Source organism: Heliangelus exortis, chromosome 3 (genome assembly GCF_036169615.1).
Source record: "Heliangelus exortis chromosome 3, bHelExo1.hap1, whole genome shotgun sequence".
Taxonomy (NCBI): domain Eukaryota; kingdom Metazoa; phylum Chordata; class Aves; order Apodiformes; family Trochilidae; genus Heliangelus; species Heliangelus exortis.
In genome coordinates this window covers 17,278,639-17,300,572 of record NC_092424.1, presented here as the reverse complement: position 1 = coordinate 17,300,572, position 21,934 = coordinate 17,278,639, and the positions used below count along the sequence as shown (strand labels likewise).

The following is a 21,934-nucleotide window of genomic DNA, read 5'->3' as shown; positions in this document are numbered from 1 at the left end:
ACACTTACTAGTTTTATTCTTTTGAAGCAGGATAGGAGACTGACATTAGCAGGGAAATAACTGATCTTCAAAAGGCCTCTCAAATGTAGTTTCACAGCAGTTTCAGTCACTGTGGGTGTGAGATGAGGAGCCCATGTTTACAGCTAAGCATTCTCTAAGTTATTGACAAACTGTAGAGCATACAAGACTGGCAGTAGAGCTATAATCAAAGTGACACTTGAGAATACTGATTACAAATAAGAATATTGTGTAAATAGCCACTGAAAAGTATTGGCCTGGTGGCCTCCTTTCTAGTGCAGAATGTCATCTTTTCTCCCTTTCACAGTGAGGGTAACTGCCCTCTTCTTATAGCTGTTGACTTGCAAGTGAAAAGATGGGTCTAGCAGAAACTGTTCTGAGGAAGTTCTTGCATATTTTCTTAAATTCGAGAGACACCATCTTTAAAACTTAGCAACTAATAAATGAAGGGCTTTTTTGAGGGTGCAACTATAGGTTAATAATGTGGTAATGTGACTGTTGCCGAAGAAACAAAAAACTAATTTTCTGGTCATTTCAAATATGGAGTTGAATTACATTTCCGTCTCCACATTTAATGAAAAAATCGTTTCAATATTTGTGAGATTTAATTAAGATGAGGAGCTTCAGAGGGAAGAGGGAGGCTGCTGCAGATAACAAATAAAGCGGTGTTTATTGTGGAAGAGGATGCACAAAACCAGCATTCTTTGCTGCCTCTGCAATGCCTGTGTTCAGTCTTATTTATGAATGTTAAAAAAAAATACCTAAACAAAAATCAGAAGTAGGTCCTGTAGGGCATTGGTTCACTGCCACAGACCAAAGGAAGCCTTGCAGGGAAAAGATGGGGCATGTTCCCTCCCGCTGTGAACTAAAATCTATGGCAAAATGCACTTTTCTCTCTTGCTAGAGAGAACTATTTTACAATAAAATACGGACAATGTTCCCAGGTAACTCTGTTACCAGGCAGCTGTCTGGCAGTAGGACTCATGGCTTTAAATGCTCTGATTATAAATGACGCAAATAATAATCTTTTCACACCGCCTTCTCTCCGTGAGGCTCCCCCCCGAAAAAAACCCAGTTCCCTGACAGTGTTCTTAAACTTAATTTTTTGTTTCATTCCCACAGAGCAGAGTTTCTCCTACTGTAAGGAGACTTCCTGCTTACAGAAAGCAGAGTCTGGACAAAAGAGGTCCTATCTGATGCTTACTTCATCTGCCCTGATCATTAGCAACAGGACAGTAAGATTTCTAGGAGACAGAAAGAAAAATGTAGTGAGGGACTTAAATATCATCTCTGCTTATGATCCATAAGGGAGCATTTAATTTGAGTGTGTTAAATAGCCTAAGTCTAGCCTAGCTTTGTGTAACCTGGCACTAACCTTTGGTCTGCAAATATGTTTGAACCATAAGCCTTTTCTCTTTTTTAAGTGAAAACCTTTTTAAGGGTAGTCTATATTTTCACACAGAAGTAAGTTTCTACCAGTATTAACACACATGTTTTTTTACATTTATATTCACATATAATTATCCTCATATGCAGATTTTGCTCTGACAGCCACACTAACTAATCTGGAATAGTTGTAAACATTCAGAAAGTTTGTTTCACCAAAATTCCTGAAATAGTAATAGTTTCTGAATGTAAGTGTTGAAAGAGAGCTCAAGCAACAATTTAGTACTGCAGATAACAGAGTTTTTCTTTCTTAGGAAGACTATGATCGCCTGAGACCTTTATCTTATCCTATGACCGATGTCTTCCTTATCTGCTTCTCAGTGGTAAATCCTGCTTCATTTCAAAATGTGAAGGAAGAGTGGGTACCGGAGTTGAAGGAATATGCACCTAATGTTCCCTTTTTACTAGTTGGAACACAGGTATATCTGGTTCTGTTCTACGTTATTTATATAAATCAGATAATTGTATGGTGCCTTTACTTTAGGCTGGAAAATCCAGGCCTGACAGGAGCTGAGCAGCATCTCCTCCTGGCTTTGGAGGAACAAAGTGGCAGAAAACCTGGGTCTGTGGCTTTTTCTAATCAGCTACCTCCATTTTGTTAAAATAAATGCATGGTAATGAGGGCAACCAGATTGGCTGCATCTCTCCATGTGACTTGCTATAAAGTCATGGAAGTTATGGAATAAAAAATTGTCTGTTCATAACCCAGGTTACTAGAGTTCCTTGGGTCTACAACTACAAACCCTTGGTCTATCTCCAGTATTTGCAGCAAAGGAGGAAGGGGAGAAGTGGGGCAAATTCCTCTTGCCTGTTGTGGGCAGTGGAATGAGATTTAGTTACAAAGTGACCCACATGTTGGTAAAATGTTAGGGTTACTCTTTCTGCCACTGCTGAGTATACATTCTGGCATTGCTAGATGATTACCTCCAATTGAAGAGTTGTATTACACAATAAACATTTTTTACTTTTGGATGTAAGGTAGTAAGTAGTTCACAGCTTAAGTTTCCCAGGGCTTTTGGATCAGGAAGGGTCCATCTGATTAATGACATGGTTCCGTTTTTTACACATGTAAGACACCTTTAAATAAATAATTCTGCTTGAAAAAGAGGGTATCACATGGCTTGCTGACTTTTGTTTGGAAAAAGTAAACAACATGACTGCAATCTTTATTGTTAGATTGATCTTCGTGATGACCCCAAAACTCTGGCAAGACTGAATGATATGAAAGAGAAGCCCATCTCTGTGGAGCAAGGACAGAAGTTAGCAAAAGAGGTAAACCAGATACTCCTAATGAAATCAAGTAGCAAAGAAGAAAAACACCCTATTTCCAACTGACTATTTTTTCCTTTACCACTTTTGCCTGTTTCTTTTACCAGTCAACATATGACATCTCATGACTGATTATCAGGTAGCAATATTTCCTTGCATTGCTGGACACAGCTAACAAGCAGACCTATCACTGCTGTTAGTAACAGTTGTCACTTTCTGTGCAGACACTCCTAAAAACTACAGAAGCATTACTCAGGGAGAATTTAAATCCCAGTGTGGTTCAGGTGCCAAGGGACCTCTCCTGCTCAAGCACCTGTAAGAAATTATTTGAGAATGCACTGTAACACACTGTGTGGATAATGCTTATCAGTGCACTTACTTTTGAGATGTAAATTGGTCATGTTACTCTGTAGTTCCAAAGAGCCTATTTAATATGTCTCCTTTAGAAACCAAACCAACTTAAATACATTCCAGATCTTTGGCCAAAAGACAAATCTCTTCTTCTACAGGGGGAAGCACATTCAGATAAAATTCTACATCACAGTTAAATGTTGTGATGTCACTACCTAAAAAATTTCTGCAGAAGCATGCAGATAGAACTGAAACAGCTGAAATACATTGCTACTGAATTAACTTACTTTCTTGACAGATAGGAGCCTACTGCTATGTGGAATGTTCAGCTTTAACACAGAAAGGACTGAAGACCGTTTTTGATGAAGCTATTATAGCCATTCTAACTCCAAAGAAACACACAGTGAAGAAGAGAATAGGCTCAAGATGCATAAACTGCTGTTTGATCACGTGAGATACATTTGACAATGGCCAGGCTTACTGTGAAATTCTACTGAATTTAAGTACAATGCATTAAGTACACAGTGAACGTGTTACAAGTTTGAAAGCTAAAACTATGATTCTTGCCTTCTACAACCAGTGAAATCCAGAGGAATAAAAATCAAACTCGACGAACTTGAAATAAGAAGCTACCACATCTGTTACAAATATTTTATTCAGACTGGAAGGTACAATCTCTCAGGGTTACATAGTCTAGAGGAAGCAAAAACTGCACCACGTTGAAACGGCATTTGAGTGATTTTATTGAGTGGAGACGCTTGGCCTGAAATACTCTAAATGATTTTGGATAATCTTCTGCTTTGACTATACACATATATATATATATATCTTATATAAAAAAACAACAACTTTTGCACAGTCTGTATGGAATCTGCACAAAGAAATACCTTGTCTCTCTTTGCTCCAGTTATCTGCTTTTGTATGTAAGCTGCTTCCGGTTCCAGTGTATCCGCAGAGGTGCAATAATCAGACCAGCCAAATAGCCAAAGGTAGCTCCCAGGGAACAGGAAATGGGCCACACCTGAAAGGAGAACACAAAGTACAAGCAGACAATGAGGGAAATGTTTGTGGGGTTTTTTTGTACTTTGTGAGCACAAATTCTTGGTGTAACCTAGATACTGACAGTACAGTCTTACCATCCTTTGAAGTTTGCCGTGCTTTCCTAAAAATGCCAAAAGTGTAACAATCATCTTCATGAACACTAAATGCTGTTGTACAGTTTTTTATTAATATGCATTAAAATGTAATCAGGCTTCTGGCTATTGCAGAGTTTAGTTTCATAGTCCCTAAACTACCTGAAAAAAAAATCACAGGTATTTATATTCCTTGAAGTGTTCAGCTCCCCTAAACTTTGTGTTCTGCTGCACACATCTGAAAACCTTTATATTCCTTGGTGATTTCTCCTTTCAGTCTCATGTGGTGTAAACTTGGTGTTCTGAAACTTTGAGAGGTGTGTATAAATTAACTGTTATTAAGGCCAGAGACTGAGACGAACAGAAGGTTTTTATTTTTTTGGTCTTAAAAAGTAGGCAAAGAAATTAATTTCTTTATGGCTCGCAGTAGGGAGGGAACGTAAATCTTGAAACTGACTCAACATCTTGCAACCAGTTCAGCAAACATGTTGTAAGTTATGTTAAAGAGAACTTTAATTATAAGCTAAAATTCTTAGTAGGAGAATAGGAAGCAGACTCAATACACCTTACTCACGTTCACAAACCACCTAGTATTGAGGCAAAGAAGTAATGGGAATTTCCCCCTGCTCCTTTTTAAAAAATAAAATAATATATTGGCATAGATTTGTAGGGAGGAGTGGCCAACCCAAAACTTAACCAGTCTGACACACCTATAGCTTATATTAACCAGTCAGCTGTGTACTGCATTGATGAAAGTCTCAAATAAGTTGATGGTTAAAAGTATTTTAGAATAAACTGAATTCTTATTCCTCTTCAAAATTCTCCTTTGCATTATTTTTTCCTCATTTTTTTTTTGCAAGGACAATTTTGCACTTCTGACTGTACAACACATGTTAACTGAAGTATGTACAGACTGCACTCCTATTTTTTAATTTTTAAATTAAGGGGGATTTTTCCACCCTCTGTAGTACTTGAGACTGAGAAATGCACTAGACATTAAAGAAAATATCCACATCTCAGTGTTCAGCCTTTTCTACTTCATTTTGATTTGCAATTCATGAATATCAAATTAACCTATTCTTAATGGTACTGGTTCCTCCCTTCATTCATTTTTCTAGCTCTGATTCTTCACTTTACTTCATTAACGCTTGGAAAAATGTATTTATTCAAATTCTTTTATCATGGGATTTTAACCAGGAATAAGAGTAGTGTATTTTGTCCTCTGCTGTTTCATCTTCACATTCCTTAGCATTTGTGGTTTTATATATTATTTGGAGGTCTTAAGGAGTGTAGCAAAGATGACTATAAACAAGGTGCCTTAGGTACTCTTTATTGACCTTGTTTCATTCTTCCATTTCTGGATATTCTGTCTCTGCTACTTGTTTTTGTTGCTGAATATTTTGGCTGTTGCCTCTCAAACCAAAGATTGCTTGTTTCCATTCATTTAATAGTGGTATTGTAGATCTTCTATAAAAAGCCCTTAGATGCTTTGGCATGGTAAGATATTATGTATATTTAAAACTCACATGAGTTTGTGGCCTTGCCTAAGTTTGTGCTTCGGGTGGATCTTTTCAACTTTTAAATTAAATGTAATTAAGTTATTTCTAGCATTTTGTTTATTACTCACGTCTCAAGGACAGAACAATAAAAAAGCCCCTGCAAGTCCAGCTGCTCACTCAGTAACATTTGGTTGGAATAGAAGTTGTACTCTCTTAACCATTCATGAAGTCAGATACCACTCTGGTGTCCACAAAACTACGGACAGAGGCTTCGTAACTCAGTGGTCTTTTTACATCAGCTTCTCTGAGTGAAAAATGATCCTTCATTAAATGATACCTACATTTATGTTACCTACATTAGGTGAGTCTGTAAGTTGCCTGTTTGCTTTTCAGAGATGTAGGTAGATGTTGGACTGAATTTTTCATCTTCACTGACTTCCCCAATGACTCAATGACCCTGTGTCTTTTGGTATTTTGCGTATAGTGTGTGATCGTACAACTGAAAAGGATCTTTGATTATTGTACCACTTTTACCTAAATGCAACTTGGAACATGGTTCTTCAATAGTTTTGTAACTTTTAATGTTAATTATGCCTCTGTCTGTCTTTCAAAACATTCAGTTTTTGCTTTTTAAAAATCAGTGTTACTTTACAGAAGTTTCAGGCTGTCTCACTTAACACACGAGTGTCTCTGACCTTTGAAATCCAACACTCACCACTGGCAGCTGGCAAAGACAGGGGTCAAAGGGAAAAAAAACACAGAATGCTCCATCTCACTGTCTATGAATGAGAAAAGAAACACCACCTCATCCCTTCTAGTGGAATACATCAGAAGAGTACCAGGCCAAGCACTCATTCTTACTGTGCTGGTCAGATGGCCCAAAGTAGTCCTGAAGGCAGCCTGATTGGCCCTTAGAAACTCCCTGCACATTGCTGTCCTTATGCTATTTTCTCTAACCCTCAAGACAGGACAAATACCCCCTAAAGCCAGGTAATTATACTAGTTCTGCACCTTTCAATTCTTGACTGCTGGACTTTAGGTTATATATAGCTTGATACTCCCATAAGTGTATTTAAAGCAGCAAGTTATCAAAGACAGATTAAGAGGTAGCTCATAAGCATATCAGCTGCACAGTTCTTCCATACATATGCCTTCTGTCCATCTATGAAAGTAGGTTGCTTTATTTTGCATTAGCTGCTGGCCTCATTTTTCTGAGACCCAATTACTTTCCCCTGGACCTTTTAAAGTGAATTTTACTTGCTTAATCAGTCTGCTTTTGCCCAGTCTTTCATATTATCTCTTAAACTTCACTTAGCTTCCCTGACTTGGTATGAACTTCCTCTAAGTGATAAAGAACTAAGCAGCTAACAGCCATCTGCATGTTCTAAGATATTCCATTCCACTTGTTTAAAGTATGCAGCTTGTAATACACCCCTTCTCATCCCCTGAGAACTATTCAGCTCAGTTTACCCTACTTTATGCTCTCTTCTGCTGTGAGGAAGCTGACACATTCTGCCCCATCATTGATGTAATGTCTAGGCTGGGTCGGCAGCCTGGGAATGAGGTACTGGGCAACATTGCCTCACTGCACTTTTTTGAGGGGCAAGAAGGTTAAACTAGAGAGAAAAATGTGGGGAGCACAGGAGACAGGACAGAACATTCCTCAGGAAACTGTCATCTGTCCCAAGAGCTAGGAAGCATCAGCTGCCATCCTCACAGTCTAATAGGAAGAGTCAGTTTATTATCAAATGCATGCGGCAAAGGGCAATTTTAATAACTTATATATGGTTACTAGGAAGCTGAACAGCAGCTTGGCAACAACCAATCTCCACCTACATGCTTACCAAGGACAAAAATTGCATTTTATAGGACAGAGCATGAGCCAGTGGTTAATACAAAATGATCCTGTCTTTTGTTATTTGTGTAATTTTTCTTTTTGCTTTTTCTTTTCACCTGGCAGCAATGAGAAGAGATTTTTTAGGCTAGCTAAATAGACACAGCAGAACTGCAAGGCTTCTATCATATACTAGAACTTATTTTAAGAATAGGGACTCAAAATAGGAATTGCCAACCGTTGGGGACACAAATAAGCTGGTTTCCTCAGCACTCCTCAGAACACCCATGAACTGATGTGAGCACACTAAGCACGTTGCGTGGAAAGCAGAGCATGTTGCAGGATCCCAGCAGGGGATCTACCCCTGCTGTACTATGCATGGAGATAGTTAAGCCAGAATTCTGACTGCATGACAGTTCTGTCATGCAAGTGACAAGTCTGTAACTTGCTTATGATGCAATGGGATTTACCTTGACATTGGTGAGGACATGAAGGCCAGATTCTTATAGGCCAGGGTAGCAACACCCTAATAAAGTTTTTAAAAATACTATCAAGAAAGGAGCAGAATGCTGGAACTTGAATTCTACAAATGCCAATACAGTGGGGCACTTTTTTTTCTTCAGTAAACTGGTCCCATTCTTTAGATGTGTGCTTTTCTTGTATTCCTAAACTCAATTTTTTGTATGCTTACTATTTCAAAAGATCTATTTATGAGTGTCAATTAAAAAGCTATGTAATAATTTTTGTTTCATTTTAAAACTTAATAAATGAGCACAATTACTTTCCCTCCCTGTTTGTAACATGCCTTAAATTCCTAATTGTTTCATCTGTACTCTCTTTAATCAGTACATGCCTTTAATCTATTTTGGTTGCATGCACATGTTGACTGAAAAATGTCTTATCACACTGTGCAGAATGTGTGCGTTGACAAGCACACAATGAGGAGAGAAAGTGTGAGGGGGTTTTTTTTCAGGCTGGCATCTGTAACTAGAAGTTGGGTTTGTGTTCTAGTTATAGCAAGCATAACTGCCTTTGATTTCACCATTAAGGTTTACATTAAGGAAACATATCATTAAATAAACAATGAAAACCACACTAATGTGGAACAAGCTTCTACCTCTGCTTACACCCCCCTCAAACACTGGATATTATCCCTTCTGCTCACATAAAGCAATGTCTTTTACAACAAAACTTGCACAATAGGTAGTAATTCCAAAAGCAAATCCAAGAAGGAAGCTCTAAACTGTGTTAAGAATAACAAGGTAGCTTCTAGTCCTATTTCAGGTTACTCAATTAATCACCAAGAACTGCATCCAATATTCTCTACATTATTTTTCTGGTTGCAAATGTCTGAGAGTTATCTAGGTTACTATTTACAGTCACATTTGCTAAATTACATGGCAGTCAATCAACCCATTTGAGTTGTATCAGCACCACCTATTATTTTTGCAGTATCCAACACCTTCAATTAATTATTTGAAACCATTGTAGGTAGTTTATTGTTTCAAGCTCACTTTTTATCATTAGCAACAAGTACTGCAGATCAAAATCGTGCTACAAAAACAAACAGGTGGATGTCTGGGCATGCACAGAGGAAACCCAACAACATGTTTTACAAGTCTGTTACTAAAATATGCAATAAACCCAGGAACTGCACTTTCCAAAATTCAGTTGCTGTCTATGAAAAATAGGATGTCTGGAATACTAATTCCATCCCTTATGAAGCATGCTGGTAAGGTTTTGGTCTTACATCATCTTCTTGTTCTGCAACTAAATTACCTCAGGCTGAGGAGGGAAAGGACAGGTCACACTGTGTCTAGTGACACCCAAGCAATCCCCTTCTGTTTCAGAGGTGGTGTCATTAAGGTGCCACTTCTCATAAGGCACATGAACCCAGGATCTACTTAATCACATGTGGTTCTTAAAAGTACACCATCAACTTGAAAGACACAATCTGAAAAATCTGAGCAACCTTAACAGAGTAAGTTATTTTCTCTTTCTTTGTTAGAACTGTCCTAACTGACCTTAACCCTTACAATACCCACTGTGCATCAGAGGGCCAAAGGAAACGAGATGGGTGTACAGCTCTTCAAACCTTTTGAACACCATCTAGAGTAGCCTTATTCAAATGATCAAACTATTTTAAAAATTGTTTAAGAATAGTTATCTCAAAACACTGGCAAAATTATTCTAAGAGTCTGATGCTTAGAATAAGCAAACATGTCTGGTACAGTAAGCCTTGAAAACTTTGGGGGTTTTTAGTGGTTGTTTTGTTTTGTTCCAGAAATGTAACTGCTGAAGGGACTAATCTGCACTTTTGCAAGGCAATTATTTTTATCTTTGTCTGGCTTAATTCTACAGAACTATAACCAGGAACAACCATAGCATAGAACTCCCTGACCAACTGTATTTCATAGTTACAGAACGAATTTTTCTGAAAATTAGCAAAGGGGCAATAGGCATTTGCCAGATGCTGCTAAAAAGTTTCTGTAAGAACAACAACAGAATAATGAAAAACAATGAATCATTAAGATACCAATGGACTTTCAGCAATATATTTTATACTTTTAAAAGAAATACTTTATATATTTTTCATTTCCTGAAGCACTATTCAAATACTCAATGGTATTTTATTTTCAAACCAATACTCTGTTCCTACTAAGTATTACTTAGTGTAAAAGTTGTTGTATGCTAAAAATGAAAACAAAAAGCATTTTACAGTACTATTTCTAAATGCAGACAGGCCCAATAATCTGAATACCCCTGTATGCAGTATTTTTCAAACATACAACCATGGAAAATAAAGCGAAGATTTTCAAGACATCTGCATGATCTTGGTTTTGTTGTGTGTCCCAAGAGGTATGTGTAAATAACCAGTATGTTTTCTTTGGCTTATGAATAATTTGGGAAGAATTAGCATCTTGGTTTTAGCCATTAGCACACTGAATTGGAACTCCTGATGATGAGTTTCATACCAAGTTTAGTCCACAGAAGTCTGAAGCAGCTTGAAGGAAAAAAGTTGTGTGAAAAGACAGAAAATGAAAGACACTGACATCTGATTTTCTGATCAGGTAAGATATAGGTAATAGTACTACAAATTTCTTAGCTTCTACTAATCTAAGTCAACCATTATCTAAAGGGATGACTACCATAAGATTTTTCAGATTAAGACTGCAGGAAAAGATGCTACATCTAATACAGACATCAAACAGCTGGGAAATAGATCAGCAAAAAGTGAACCTAATGTTGCCCTCAACAGTTCTCCTTTTAAGGCCACAAACCAGCTGAGTGACAGCAGAAAAACTGTGCTATGTATGTATCACTGTGGCTATTCAGACTGCAGGTGCCTTAAAGCAAAGTGCAAGCAGTTTCATTCAGTATGCTGCTGAAATTAGAGCATCCTCAGTGCTCACTTTTTCTTCAAGCTCATTTGCTTCAGAGGGGGGACTAAAGGCATTTCTGTGGATAAAACTGACTTCATGGAAGTGGCTCTACATACTCCACTCTCTGAACTAGGTTGCAGTCAATTTAAAAGTAGACTGTAGATGCTTTGTGAAATTGCCTCTAGTTTGAAGTGTAGACGACAGATTTGAAAAAAGGCTAAATCCTGATCAAGTAGAAAAATATATGAATTCAAAACAGGGCTTAATGTTTTGTGAGAGATTAAATTGCTCTACGAGAGCTAAATCAATATTAATAACATTTTTCATTACAAACTCATAGTGTATTTCTGCATCTTCTGGATGTCAGAAGCTTTTGGCAACTTTTGACCTTTCAGGGCTACAAACACAGCACCAGGCTGGCAGCAGCAACCCTTTGGTTTGCTTTATGGCTGTATTTCAACTATTGTTGACCCATCCAATTCTTGTAGTACTGATTTTGCCTTAAATCAGTAACAATCCTTAAATAATGAATCAACTGAAGCTAAAGGTACAAATGCAGCTGTGTTTCCATAACATAGCTGTTGCACCACAAACACTAAACAAAGCCAACAGGAACACCAGAACCATATTTTGCAACAAGCAGGCTTAGAAGCCTTAACACAGCTCTCTAAAATGTTAACACAAATTTAATCTTGCCCATATAGTAAGATTTAATCCAAATTTTCTGTTCCAGAGCAGAACCATTTCCACTACAAATTAAAAAAAATGAAATTGCTTACAACAAAGAAGTCTAAAATACAAAAAGAAAAACAATCGCTAAGGAACCTGCTCTTATCTCAGAAGCTGGCGTGATTCCAAAGATGAAGCTGTTTCATTGGAGTCCCTTTTCTGCATCTGAGTAGGGTAAATCCAAAATTGTAATCCTCAAACTCTGATTTTAAGGCTAATGTGAGAAACAGCTGATACCAACATCATGACAACTTAATATTTTATTCACACAGATACCTACCAGTAATTTAGTTTTGACTGCTCTCTGATTACGTTTAAGCCTACATGAGGATCTACATGATTTTTTTCAGACTTTGCTTGGGACTTAATCTGTAGATATCCGGATAAGCATACCAGCTGAATTAGGTTCTATATAAATACTGACAGTCCCTGTCTTTTGGAGGCTTGCTGTATCTTATTTTATATTTTATTTTTAAATAAATAAACACTTCCTGCAACTGCACTACGTACAGGTATTTTTATGTTCATTATATCAGTGTCTAGATCAGTCACTCTGGAAACTGGCAATCTGCACTAAAGTTTTTCTTCCAAAACTACACAGATATGCAACAGCAGCAGAATCCTTTATGAGAGCAAGTTATTTTTTCCCCTGCCTTAGGCTGAAGACAGCACAGAAGGCATCTCTCCTCTTTCATTGCTACAGTGAAAGAATCTACTGTGAGTTTCTGTAATCACCTGACATCAAGTAGCAAAAGGAATAATTTTGCAAAAAGGGGTTTTATTGCTACTGCTTGGTGAACTTCTGAAAAGCAAAAGAAATGTCTCTCTGCTCTGAAGGTGTCTGCGACAACAATGCAGAGCTACAATGTGCAACAGTACTTGTGTTGTTCAATCCATACTACTCAGTGGGGATAGAAAGACAAAAGACTGTTGTATGAAGTTCTGTGCTTTCAGAAAATCAGATTCATATAAATCTCAACTTGGCTGAATTGGGAAGTGCTATTTCCTGGACAACTACTAGAAATGCCTGGCCAAGGCACTCCCCCTCCTTCTGTGCCTTGGTGATCAAAATTTAAAGAGATCTTCACAAAAACACTGAATTATCAATAGGTGACTGAAAACTTCTGAGACCTGTGAATAGGATCTTTAACAAGATATTCTGAAGGTTAATTTCTACCTCAAAGATTTGTTGCCATTTTGGTGCTTCACTGTTTTGCTTTGCTGAGATAATGACTTTTAAATCTACCTTAGATTTTATCAAAAACTTTCCTTTACCCATATACAGCAGATCTTAAAAAATTAGCACTTAAAACTGCAGATTTTAAAGACTGTTGAAGTGGCAGCCTTCAGGACTGAGAAGCAAACTTCTCTGTAGCTGCTCTTGAATTGCTCGCATGATGAATAAAGTAATGATAAGGCAGTTCAGAGCCAAAATGAAAAGCAAGATCTCATGCCCCACCCCAGTGTTACAAACCCTGCCAGATAAAAGGTGAAGTAGGGATAGGAAAAAATAAGGGGACCTTAAGGGAAAAAACACATCAGCAAATGCTCTGGATCTAGGCACAAGAAAATTGCTTCGATGCAGGAATTTATAGTCAGAAACTCTCCCCTGCCAACTTTAGTATCAAGAGTATGTCAGAAATGAGGGTGGAGATGGTGAAGGAAAAGAGAAATGCAGACATACAGTTTCTGCTGCTGCCTGAATTCTCTGGGGTGCATTCATGCCAAGAAGCAGCCAGTGACAACTTCTGTATCAGAGGTTTCTGCAGATGCTTTTCTGTTTTGAGGAGTCAGATAGTATCTTTTTAGATAGCTAACTATAGATTATGGAGCTTAACTTTCATCAGTCATATTTGGCTTTTATTGAATTGGAAAAGTTTTCAAACCCAAAAAGCTGCCAGATCATTACTATGCTTGTGTCTGTCTACTATAGGAGGAAGGGGGAATGAACAAAGTAAAAAGTTAACTGTGCTTAAAGTATCTGCTTTAATCTATTAGTGTCTTTGGTTTGGTAATCAGACCCTACTGACTTATTAGTTATAGCTATATCCATCCTTGTATCATCGGTGCATAGAATTTTTATACACAGCAGATTAGAAATTCTGAAATTTTTGGAAATGAAATAAAACCTGCCAGATGTGACACGTCATTTTTAAATCCTATCCAAGCAAGAGAGAACTGCTGGCCTTTCATTTGAACAGAAGAGTAAGATGTCACAAGAAGACAGATTTTATTTCGATTAATCCCTTGATTTTTGGATTACATTCATGTCCATCAACAATTACCTATTGCTAATACATACCTATGTCAGATGGGTGGTGAAACATCTTGTAAGAGTTAAACCAAGTGCTTTTAGGGAAAAACTATATTTTTACTAAAAAATACTATTTTTAATAGAAGTTTTAATATCTCATTACACTGTTGTAAAAAAAGACCAGCGGCATAAAAGCAGGCTGCAAGCTACTTGTGGAAGACAACTTTTTATTGCAGCTGTAAGCCACTCAGAAAAGTGTGCTGCCTCTTACACTGATTTCTGCAACAAACCTCTGAAATCAACTTCTTAAGCCTGTTAGTTACTACTCAGCTGAGAGTGTATAAGTTTGGTAACCTGAGGAAAGAAAAAAGCCCTTGAGGACATGTACAAGAAAGTGTCACAGCTGTCATAATTTTATGGCAATTACAGACTTCAGTTATGTTTAATGGAATAATTTCTTTCTGCCAACAAAAATATTAAGAAAATAGCAAAGACATTTGAATTTACAAAGACAGAATCTGCATTGCCAGCTTCTCATATTTTATTATGCATCTACAAAGATAACACTTGCCCTCCTTTGAAATCAGAAGGTAGGTTTTCAGTACAGAGCTTTGGCTACACCATTTCCACAAATCAATCCAAATCCATTTAAAATGCATTCTGTTAAGTGCTTTTATGGAAGACAGAAAGGAACTAAAACACTAGGAAAGCATCTTCCCATCCCTACCCATAAACAATAAAAGCTACCAGACTTGAAGGCAGACAAACTCGGAGCCACCTTCATAATGCCACATTTCTCCTCCTGCCTGTCTAGCTTCCTCTTATCAAAATACTTACAGCTCTATTCCATGATAAAATTTGCATGCAACAGACATTCATAAATCTGTAACAAAGAACCTATTAAAAACTGAGGTAAAAATTTTACATTTTACATCCTCACACTGGAAGCACAGATGTTTCCAATGACATTTTTGGCATAACAGTGTAGGAACAGCTTATGAGTAGGTCCAACCCACCTGTATAGATTTAGAGCAATTTTGTGTAGTGTGCATATCCAGAAAGTTAATATTTATGATAAAGCTGTACATACTAACCTGCCAAGGACGATCCCAATCAAGAGGAATAGGAAATGCTCCAAACCAAGCTCCCAGGATACTGCATATAGTAGTAATCTGTAGACTGTTTTCCCAGATGGAGGTGGCTCTGTAAAAAAATATATTTCAACAGCAGTAAAAATTACTATGTCAGAATGTTAGATGTGATTTCTCCCAAGATTCTTAAGACTACTGATTAAAAAAATCATGTATTTGATAAACAGCATGAAGGTTTCTCCTAAAAGACACAATCTATGTGTAAAGTGCAACTTGCATATTTTAGCTATAATTGCAATTTTTCTATACCACACATTCAGGAGATTTTATTCCTCTTGACCTATTTTACCTGAAAATACTCCTATTGAGCTTGAAGCACAGCTTGGCTGACTAAATGAAAATATCACAGTGGTACTGTGTGCATTGCAGGGAAAAGAAGACACGAAGGGTAGCATGGGGTTGTACAGCAAAGCACACAGTCACAGTCACAAAATACTCTCTGGTGTAGAGATGTTCTTATTATTTGAAGACCATGACCATTTGAAATTTAAAATAGAAGTGCACTGTTTGAATATTCCAAAGCAAATTCCCATCAGCTGGAAAGAAACCTTGCAAATAAATGTAACCTGCACATTGCAACATTGCATCCAACTTCAAGTCACTCCCTGCAGGATGAATTTATTGCACACTGAAGAATTCTTGCGTTGCCAAGCGTGGCACTTAGCATAAGAGATGTTCATGACTTTGGTTCTCAATTCCTCACCTTCTACCACTACTATGAAAGTTCTGAAAAAGTTTGGTTTTTGTTTAATAAAGAAGCATTTACTGTCCATCACCAATCTACCAAGTGATCATTTTGCTCATTTCAAGAGAGCTTCTGGATAGACAAGATCTGGAATTTTGGGCTGCACCAGGATGGAAACACTAAGCAACACTTAGTATTTGATGATGCCTAGCTTTACAAAAGATATTGCTAAGTTTCTTAGAGTATGCATTTCACAAATGTGATAAAATAGGTGAAATGAAAACTGAAAGAAGCCCTTCTTATGAATTTATACTATTTTCTTGCAAGCTCTAAATTAAATCTGTTTTCTACCCAGGTGATATCTTATCTCAGACCAGTGATTTGAAATAAACATTCTCCATAAGGAGCAGTAAAAATCAGCAACTGAAAGCTGATTTCTTAAAGGCTTGTATGCAGGTGGCTATTTCAGCCAACTACTGCTGATAATGTCAAAAGCCATTTATAAAACAGTAACCTGCCTTCATTAGTACAGATAACCCTTTCTTGTAGATTTTATTTCCCTCGTATCTGCTTACACCAGCACATGATAGCATAAAATCAGTGTCATGATATTGGTCACACACTAGATGTCAGAATATGGAGTCCAGTGGTAGCTGGCCTGGACCCACCCCTTCCCAAACAGAATTAGTGAAAAGGCCCCTATTTACACAGAATTGAAGTTTTTATGATGGAGAATACAGAAGCTTCTTTTTCACATATTTTATATGTACATAAATATGTCAGTAAGAACAAATGTTTAATTTTTTTAAAAAATAATTTTTTAAAAAAAGAAATCTATTTGATCCATCAAATTGATACCTCCAGCTCAAAAATGTACTCAGTTTGAAATGTGGAGCATGTGCAATTTCCTCTCTGAGCCTCCATTGTGTTTCATATACACAAAAAAACTCAACAATCCAACCAACACCTTCACTCCACCAAACCCTCAAACTTTATAATACAAGCAATAAACCTGCAGTGTCACAGATCAGGTTATCATGGAACATATCAGGAACATATAATCCACCTCCTAGAGATATGAACACTTGGAGTCTGATCTTGTAGCAACCTTATTAGAAATTATTTTACTGGCAGCGACTGCACTTTGAAGTGCTGCAAGCAGAAACTGAGGAAGCAAAGTATCTCTGCAGGAAAAAAAGTAATCACTTTGCAAGAATTAATTTTTAATTAAAATTAAATTAATATTAAATTAAATTAATATTAAAAATATTTAAGTCAGAATGACTCAGTTGTACCATAGCTATTACGATGCAATAGATAACATACAAATTACTTGAAGGTAACTTAATGAACAGACCTATGACATCAAGTGCTTCAGTATTTTCACACTAGACCACCAGAAATACAGCAGAAAGCTATCCAGAGCAACAGCTGGGTGTCTGTTACTTATTTACACTTGCATCTGAAGATAAACTTTCTTTTTCTAGATATCTTTGTCTTACTGCAAAGACAACAGCACAGACACATTTTGATCTTATAAATAATGTACAGGCAAATAAGAGTAACAAAAATTAATGCCAGCAGTGACTTAAGTCTAAATGGTATTCAGATATTTTAAAAAATACATTCCTTTCTCATACGAAGCTATACACTTAATCAGACTCTCCAGCTTACTGCTCCAGCACAATTAATTTGCTAAACTCTTCTTTCAAGGTAGACAGATGTGTTGAGCTCACCTAACCATCCTTTTACTCTCTCCAACCAGTTCCACCTCATTCTCCATGGATAAGTTAGAGATAAACTTTTATTGCATCAGGCCCATACTCAGCTTGTGCCTGAAAGCATGACATTTCAACTTGTTCATACAAAAAAACACAAGATTATTTCACATTGCTCACTAATAAGAAGTACATACAAGTTGCCACAGCAAAAATGTCAAAACAAGACAACTCTGCTTCCTATGGCATCACTGTGCTGAAATAACATTAAGATCTAGGCTAGGAAAGAAAGAAATTGACAGGCTTTCAAAAAAGACAGACTGCTGTCAAACATCTGTTACTTCTACTCTTTCCAGTTGTAAAACCTCCAAAAATTACAAAATGAGTGAGCAATGATTCGTTTTTCCTGAACAACTCCATTCTTTTATTAAAGTTTAGCATGTGTCAAGAATAGGGTTGATATATATATATCATTATATACTATCAATGTTATAATAATAATGTCATGGCTGTCACTAAGGTGAAAATGAGGTAAAAAGGCTCATACTACTTTAAATATACTATTAAAAAAAAAAACAAATGCTTGAAAACTCCAACACTGAAAACAGCTTGCTTTGAAATTTTAAAAAAAAGGATGGGTAAAGACTAGATACTTAAGACCATTTTCACTATGTATCATTTTCACTATTACATTAATAAAATACTGTTAAAACAGTGTTTGTTTTGACTTGTTGTTCATACTTTAAAAGCAGTATATACAAAGGTACTATTGCATTATGTGCAAGACTCTCCCTCTACAGCTCATCTCAAGTCTCCTTTATTTGACAGCCACTATACTGGACTACACAACAATTTTACACCAGTAAAATGTGCATCTGAAATATTGCTTCCTTCAAACACATATAAAGAAAGATTTAGTGTCTAGATCAATGTCTTCTAATAATAATTTTGTCAGAAAAGCTTTTATAAGCCTGTTATTATAAATATGAAAATCACCCTAAATTGGGCAAGTTTTTCTGTCTTTACAAAAATCCCATGATATATTGAATTTATATCAATTCTATCCATTTCTATTCTGGGTAAAATCAGAAACTTTAGAATAGAACTTACCCATTTTTACTAAACACCCGTATCCATGCTTGTATATTTGGTCCCAGCATACACAAGCATTGTAAAGTAGTAAAGGTAGACAAAAGAACTGAAAACAAAAACGTCTCAGTCACTGACCTACAACATAAAAATATTACAAAGTTAAGTGAGGTAGTTACTCATTTTCTAAGAGTTCCAAGATTTCAAGAAAAATAACCCCTCTAAGTCAGCTTGTGAAAGCACTTCATGCTTTTTTAAACCTCACATAGAAGAAAAAGATTTTCTTCTAACTGTGTAGAATAGTAAAGAATGATGGAAAGAATTCTGCTGTTACTTCAGCAAAGACTTAAATGCAGAAATATTTTTAAATGTCTGATACCTGACACATTTTCAAAAACACAAATGTACCTCATAGAGGATGGCTGTAGAGCAGCCATTGAATCAAACTACATTATGCCATTGTTAGTCACTAACTTATTATGTCTCAGAAAGCAGGCTGATTCATGCCTCTCCTTTTTTCTTTCCTTTTTAATAATCCCTAAAAAATAAAAAAAAATCAAAAGAATAAAAGATTTGCAGGATGCACATTTCAGAATCTTACGGGCAAAAAGGACTACATGAAACTTGGAAAAATGTTTGTCCCCATATGTGTAACAGAAAGCAAAAGGAGTTGTTTGTAACTCTCTTGAACAACACATCTCAAAATACAAAAATTGTAAAAAACAGCTTGTAAAACAACACGAACCAAACAACAAAACCCACCAACATAAACCCCTAAAAACTTCAAAGCAGCCACTCTTTTTCTCTCATACTTTCAATGTATCAGGAAATATGAGTACTTAACAGCAGTATCTGCAAGGACAATCACCCCTTAAAATGTTGAGAGAAAGACAGGGTCTTCTGACTTACTCTATGAGAGGTGCTCCATAAAGAACAATGATCGTATGAAATAGTATGCAAGACATGAAAAAGTATATACAGCATTTTACAAATCTGGATATCTAGAAAAGAGCAATAAAATGTCAGCATAATGTTTCAAAATAAAAGCAAATATTAGTAACATAGTGCATATCTTATCAACAGCATTGTATTCTATTTCTTTAGTTTCAGCTACAGCACAGTATGATAACAGCATGGCATGTTTCCAAAGTTTTCCCCATCTTTAATACTTTAAATAATTAATTAAAATGATCACACTATGATGTACCCTGTTATAATAAGGCAAGCATACAAAAGTATAACTGAAAATAGAAAGATGACAGATACTTTTGTTGGATGTTTTTTCATTCTTGTTTTACATCTGAGTGTTATGTCCATTGATTAAAAGGTGTCTTTCAGAGAAAGTGAATTTTTAAAAGCAAGAAAATATGCAATGTGAAAAAAAAAAAAGATTCAGAATCAAATACCATACTTAAAATTACATGAAATAAAAACCACTGCATTTTGAACTTGGCATCTTAAGATTCTAAATCCATTTGAGAAATGTCCATGACTTTTTATAAACCTTCAAAACATATTTTTTTATGAATCTGAACAGTTTCTGGGTACTCACTATAGCACATGGATGTTATAGCCACTGCATCATAGATTTCTGGTTGGGAATGTTCTGATCAGGTCACCAATGGAATCTATAATTTCACTTGAACACTTTTTGTTAATATTTATTCCTTATGCTAGGCGTGGATGAAACCTCACATGAAACAGCTCTAACCCTGCTTCATTTTTAAACCAGGTGGTTAAAACACTTGTTTTCCATAATTAGGATGTGTAGTTCACATGCCCTTCAGTCAGCAGAACTAGAGAGAAGCTTTGCATACAAAGCTCCTGCTTTCAAGTGATGTTTAACTGTTTAAGAATCACATCATCTGACTCAGCAACTTGGGAGTGCAGACTTCAAAATGCTGCTGTGTTCCCCTGCTCCTGAACAAACTGTGTGCTGCTCAAAGTTCCCTCTTCAAACCTGTTTCATTTGGATTCACACCTTTAATATTCCCATTTCAAATTGTAGCAGCAAAAATTTCTCCTAGATTTAGATTCCTCTGTATGCAAATTTCATCACTCAAGGAAATGTTGTAATTATAATACTTCTCCAGAGAGTTTTTTAAAATTTACCAAGTTTGTGTAAGTTGTAATGAGCTAGTCTATTTTGTATGTCCCAAATTCTAAAAACTATTTCTTTTCCTTCAAAGATATTAGAAACTTGTAGCTACCCATGGAAAAGGTGTTTCTTCGTAAGACTGAAGGTCAAGCCTGGACTATGAAATGAGTCCTGGGACCATTCAATTATGCTGATTTTTGTCAGCAGGTAAAGTGGTGGAAGACCAATGGCTGGGGCTACAAACAACAACGTGTTGACAGGAAATAGGAAAAGCACAGAATTGCTCACATGGAGAGGTTATTTACTGGCAGGGAAGGTTGAACATCATGAAGACATTGGATAATGCATTTCAAAAGGTGCTACACTCAGCTCATTTACAGAGAACAAGAATTCATCACCAAAAACTGTCTTCTTTCTTTTTTTTACATTTGACTATTCCAGTGATACAATCTGCTACCCCTCTATGCTGTCTGGTAGCAATGTGAGGATAACCTACCTTGTGAGCAAGTGAACTTCTCTTAGGACACTGATTTGTTTTAAGGACTAAGTGCAAGATTACATTAAGGGTACCAACAGAACCAGAACAAACACAGAGCCACGCAAGGTGTGTTCCCAAAACCGTGAACCCGTCCCAGAAGAAACCCGGCACAACCGCTGTCAGAACCACCGAGAAGGCAGAGAGGAGGTTGGCAGCCAGGAGCCTCCTGACTTCTGCTTCTCTCATCGTGTTCCCCACCGGCCGGACACCTGCAAGACACCCACCCCGCTCGTCACCCACACGGACACGGGGAGGGCGGCCGGGTCGGGGCTGCCCCATTCGCGACACGCGGGGCACAGCCCTGAGCTCACTTTGGGGGTGAAAGTGAGTATTTTGGGGCAGAGGAACGCCACGCGTTTCTAAACCAACCCCAAGCCCACGGACACAGCAGCGGCACCGGGAGCGGGCAGCCGCCCCCCCCGCCACCCTCACACCGCCGAGGACGCTTCCTGATGGAGGGGCCCGGGCTCCTCAGCCGCCGGGCCGGGCTGCTCCTCACCGCGCGGCCGCCATCTGAGGGGCCTCGCTCGGTGGTGCCTGTCCCGGGCACAGAGGGAAGGCGGGGAGTGGGGGGGCGTGAGGGGCCCGACCGCCTCTTACCGCAGCGTCACCGCCGCCGCCGCGGAGAGCCCGCGGGACCGCCCGGCACCGGAAACGAAGGCGGCTGCGGCAGTTCCGGGGTGTACCCGGAAGCGGCCGCTTGTTGTGGTGGAGGCCGCCATGGTGTGCGAGAAGTGTG

General features: G+C 37.5%; 3 protein-coding genes across 8 annotated transcripts in view; 2 read left to right on the top strand and 1 right to left on the bottom strand.

Moving 5' to 3' along the window:
- Window positions 1-8,339, top strand: part of RHOQ (ras homolog family member Q) — a 23,749-nt gene extending 15,410 nt beyond the window's left edge. Inside the window, exons 3-5 of one of the 2 annotated variants that reach the window (XM_071739428.1) lie at window positions 1,719-1,883; window positions 2,641-2,736; window positions 3,387-8,339. In XM_071739428.1, the coding sequence (XP_071595529.1) occupies window positions 1,719-1,883; window positions 2,641-2,736; window positions 3,387-3,419 (294 nt within the window). In that variant the 3' untranslated portion in view covers window positions 3,420-8,339. Of the gene's footprint in view, window positions 1-1,718; window positions 1,884-2,640; window positions 2,737-3,382 lie in introns of both variants that reach the window. The other variant, XM_071739427.1, reaches the window with a different exon arrangement.
- Window positions 3,722-21,934, bottom strand: PIGF (phosphatidylinositol glycan anchor biosynthesis class F). 2 transcript variants are annotated; one of them, XR_011725008.1, is made up of 7 exons: window positions 21,796-21,934; window positions 21,154-21,404; window positions 19,469-19,560; window positions 18,581-18,697; window positions 15,011-15,119; window positions 13,347-13,439; window positions 3,722-4,105 (listed from the first exon to the last, which is right to left on the bottom strand). XR_011725008.1 is itself a non-coding variant. In XM_071739426.1 (6 exons), exons 2-6 carry the CDS (start codon window positions 21,379-21,381, stop codon window positions 3,992-3,994), a joined length of 660 nt encoding a protein of 219 aa, XP_071595527.1. In that variant the 5' UTR covers window positions 21,382-21,404; window positions 21,796-21,934; the 3' UTR covers window positions 3,722-3,991. The 2 variants fall into 2 exon arrangements, 1 of the variants encoding a protein (XP_071595527.1); XM_071739426.1 differs by lacking the exon at window positions 13,347-13,439.
- The window catches only part of CRIPT (CXXC repeat containing interactor of PDZ3 domain), a 40,345-nt gene continuing 40,282 nt past the window's right edge, over window positions 21,872-21,934 (top strand). For all 4 annotated transcript variants that reach the window (XR_011725009.1, XM_071739431.1, XM_071739429.1 and 1 more), the window contains exon 1: window positions 21,872-21,931. Coding sequence is in view for 3 of the 4 variants with exons in the window: in XM_071739431.1 (XP_071595532.1) it covers window positions 21,916-21,931 (16 nt within the window). In the remaining variant the exon portion in view is untranslated. The remainder of the gene's footprint in view (window positions 21,932-21,934) is intronic.

Coding starts and splice junctions, on each gene's coding strand:
- PIGF (XM_071739426.1), bottom strand. CDS start 21,381: ATGAGAGAAGCAGAAGTCAGGAGGCTCCTGGCTGCCAACCTCCTCTCT. Junction 15,120..18,580: donor CGGGTGTTTAGTAAAAATGG/GTAAGTTCTATT, acceptor ATTTTTTTACAG/AGCCACCTCCATCTGGGAAA. Junction 4,106..15,010: donor ATTGGGATCGTCCTTGGCAG/GTTAGTATGTAC, acceptor TTCTCCTTTCAG/GTGTGGCCCATTTCCTGTTC.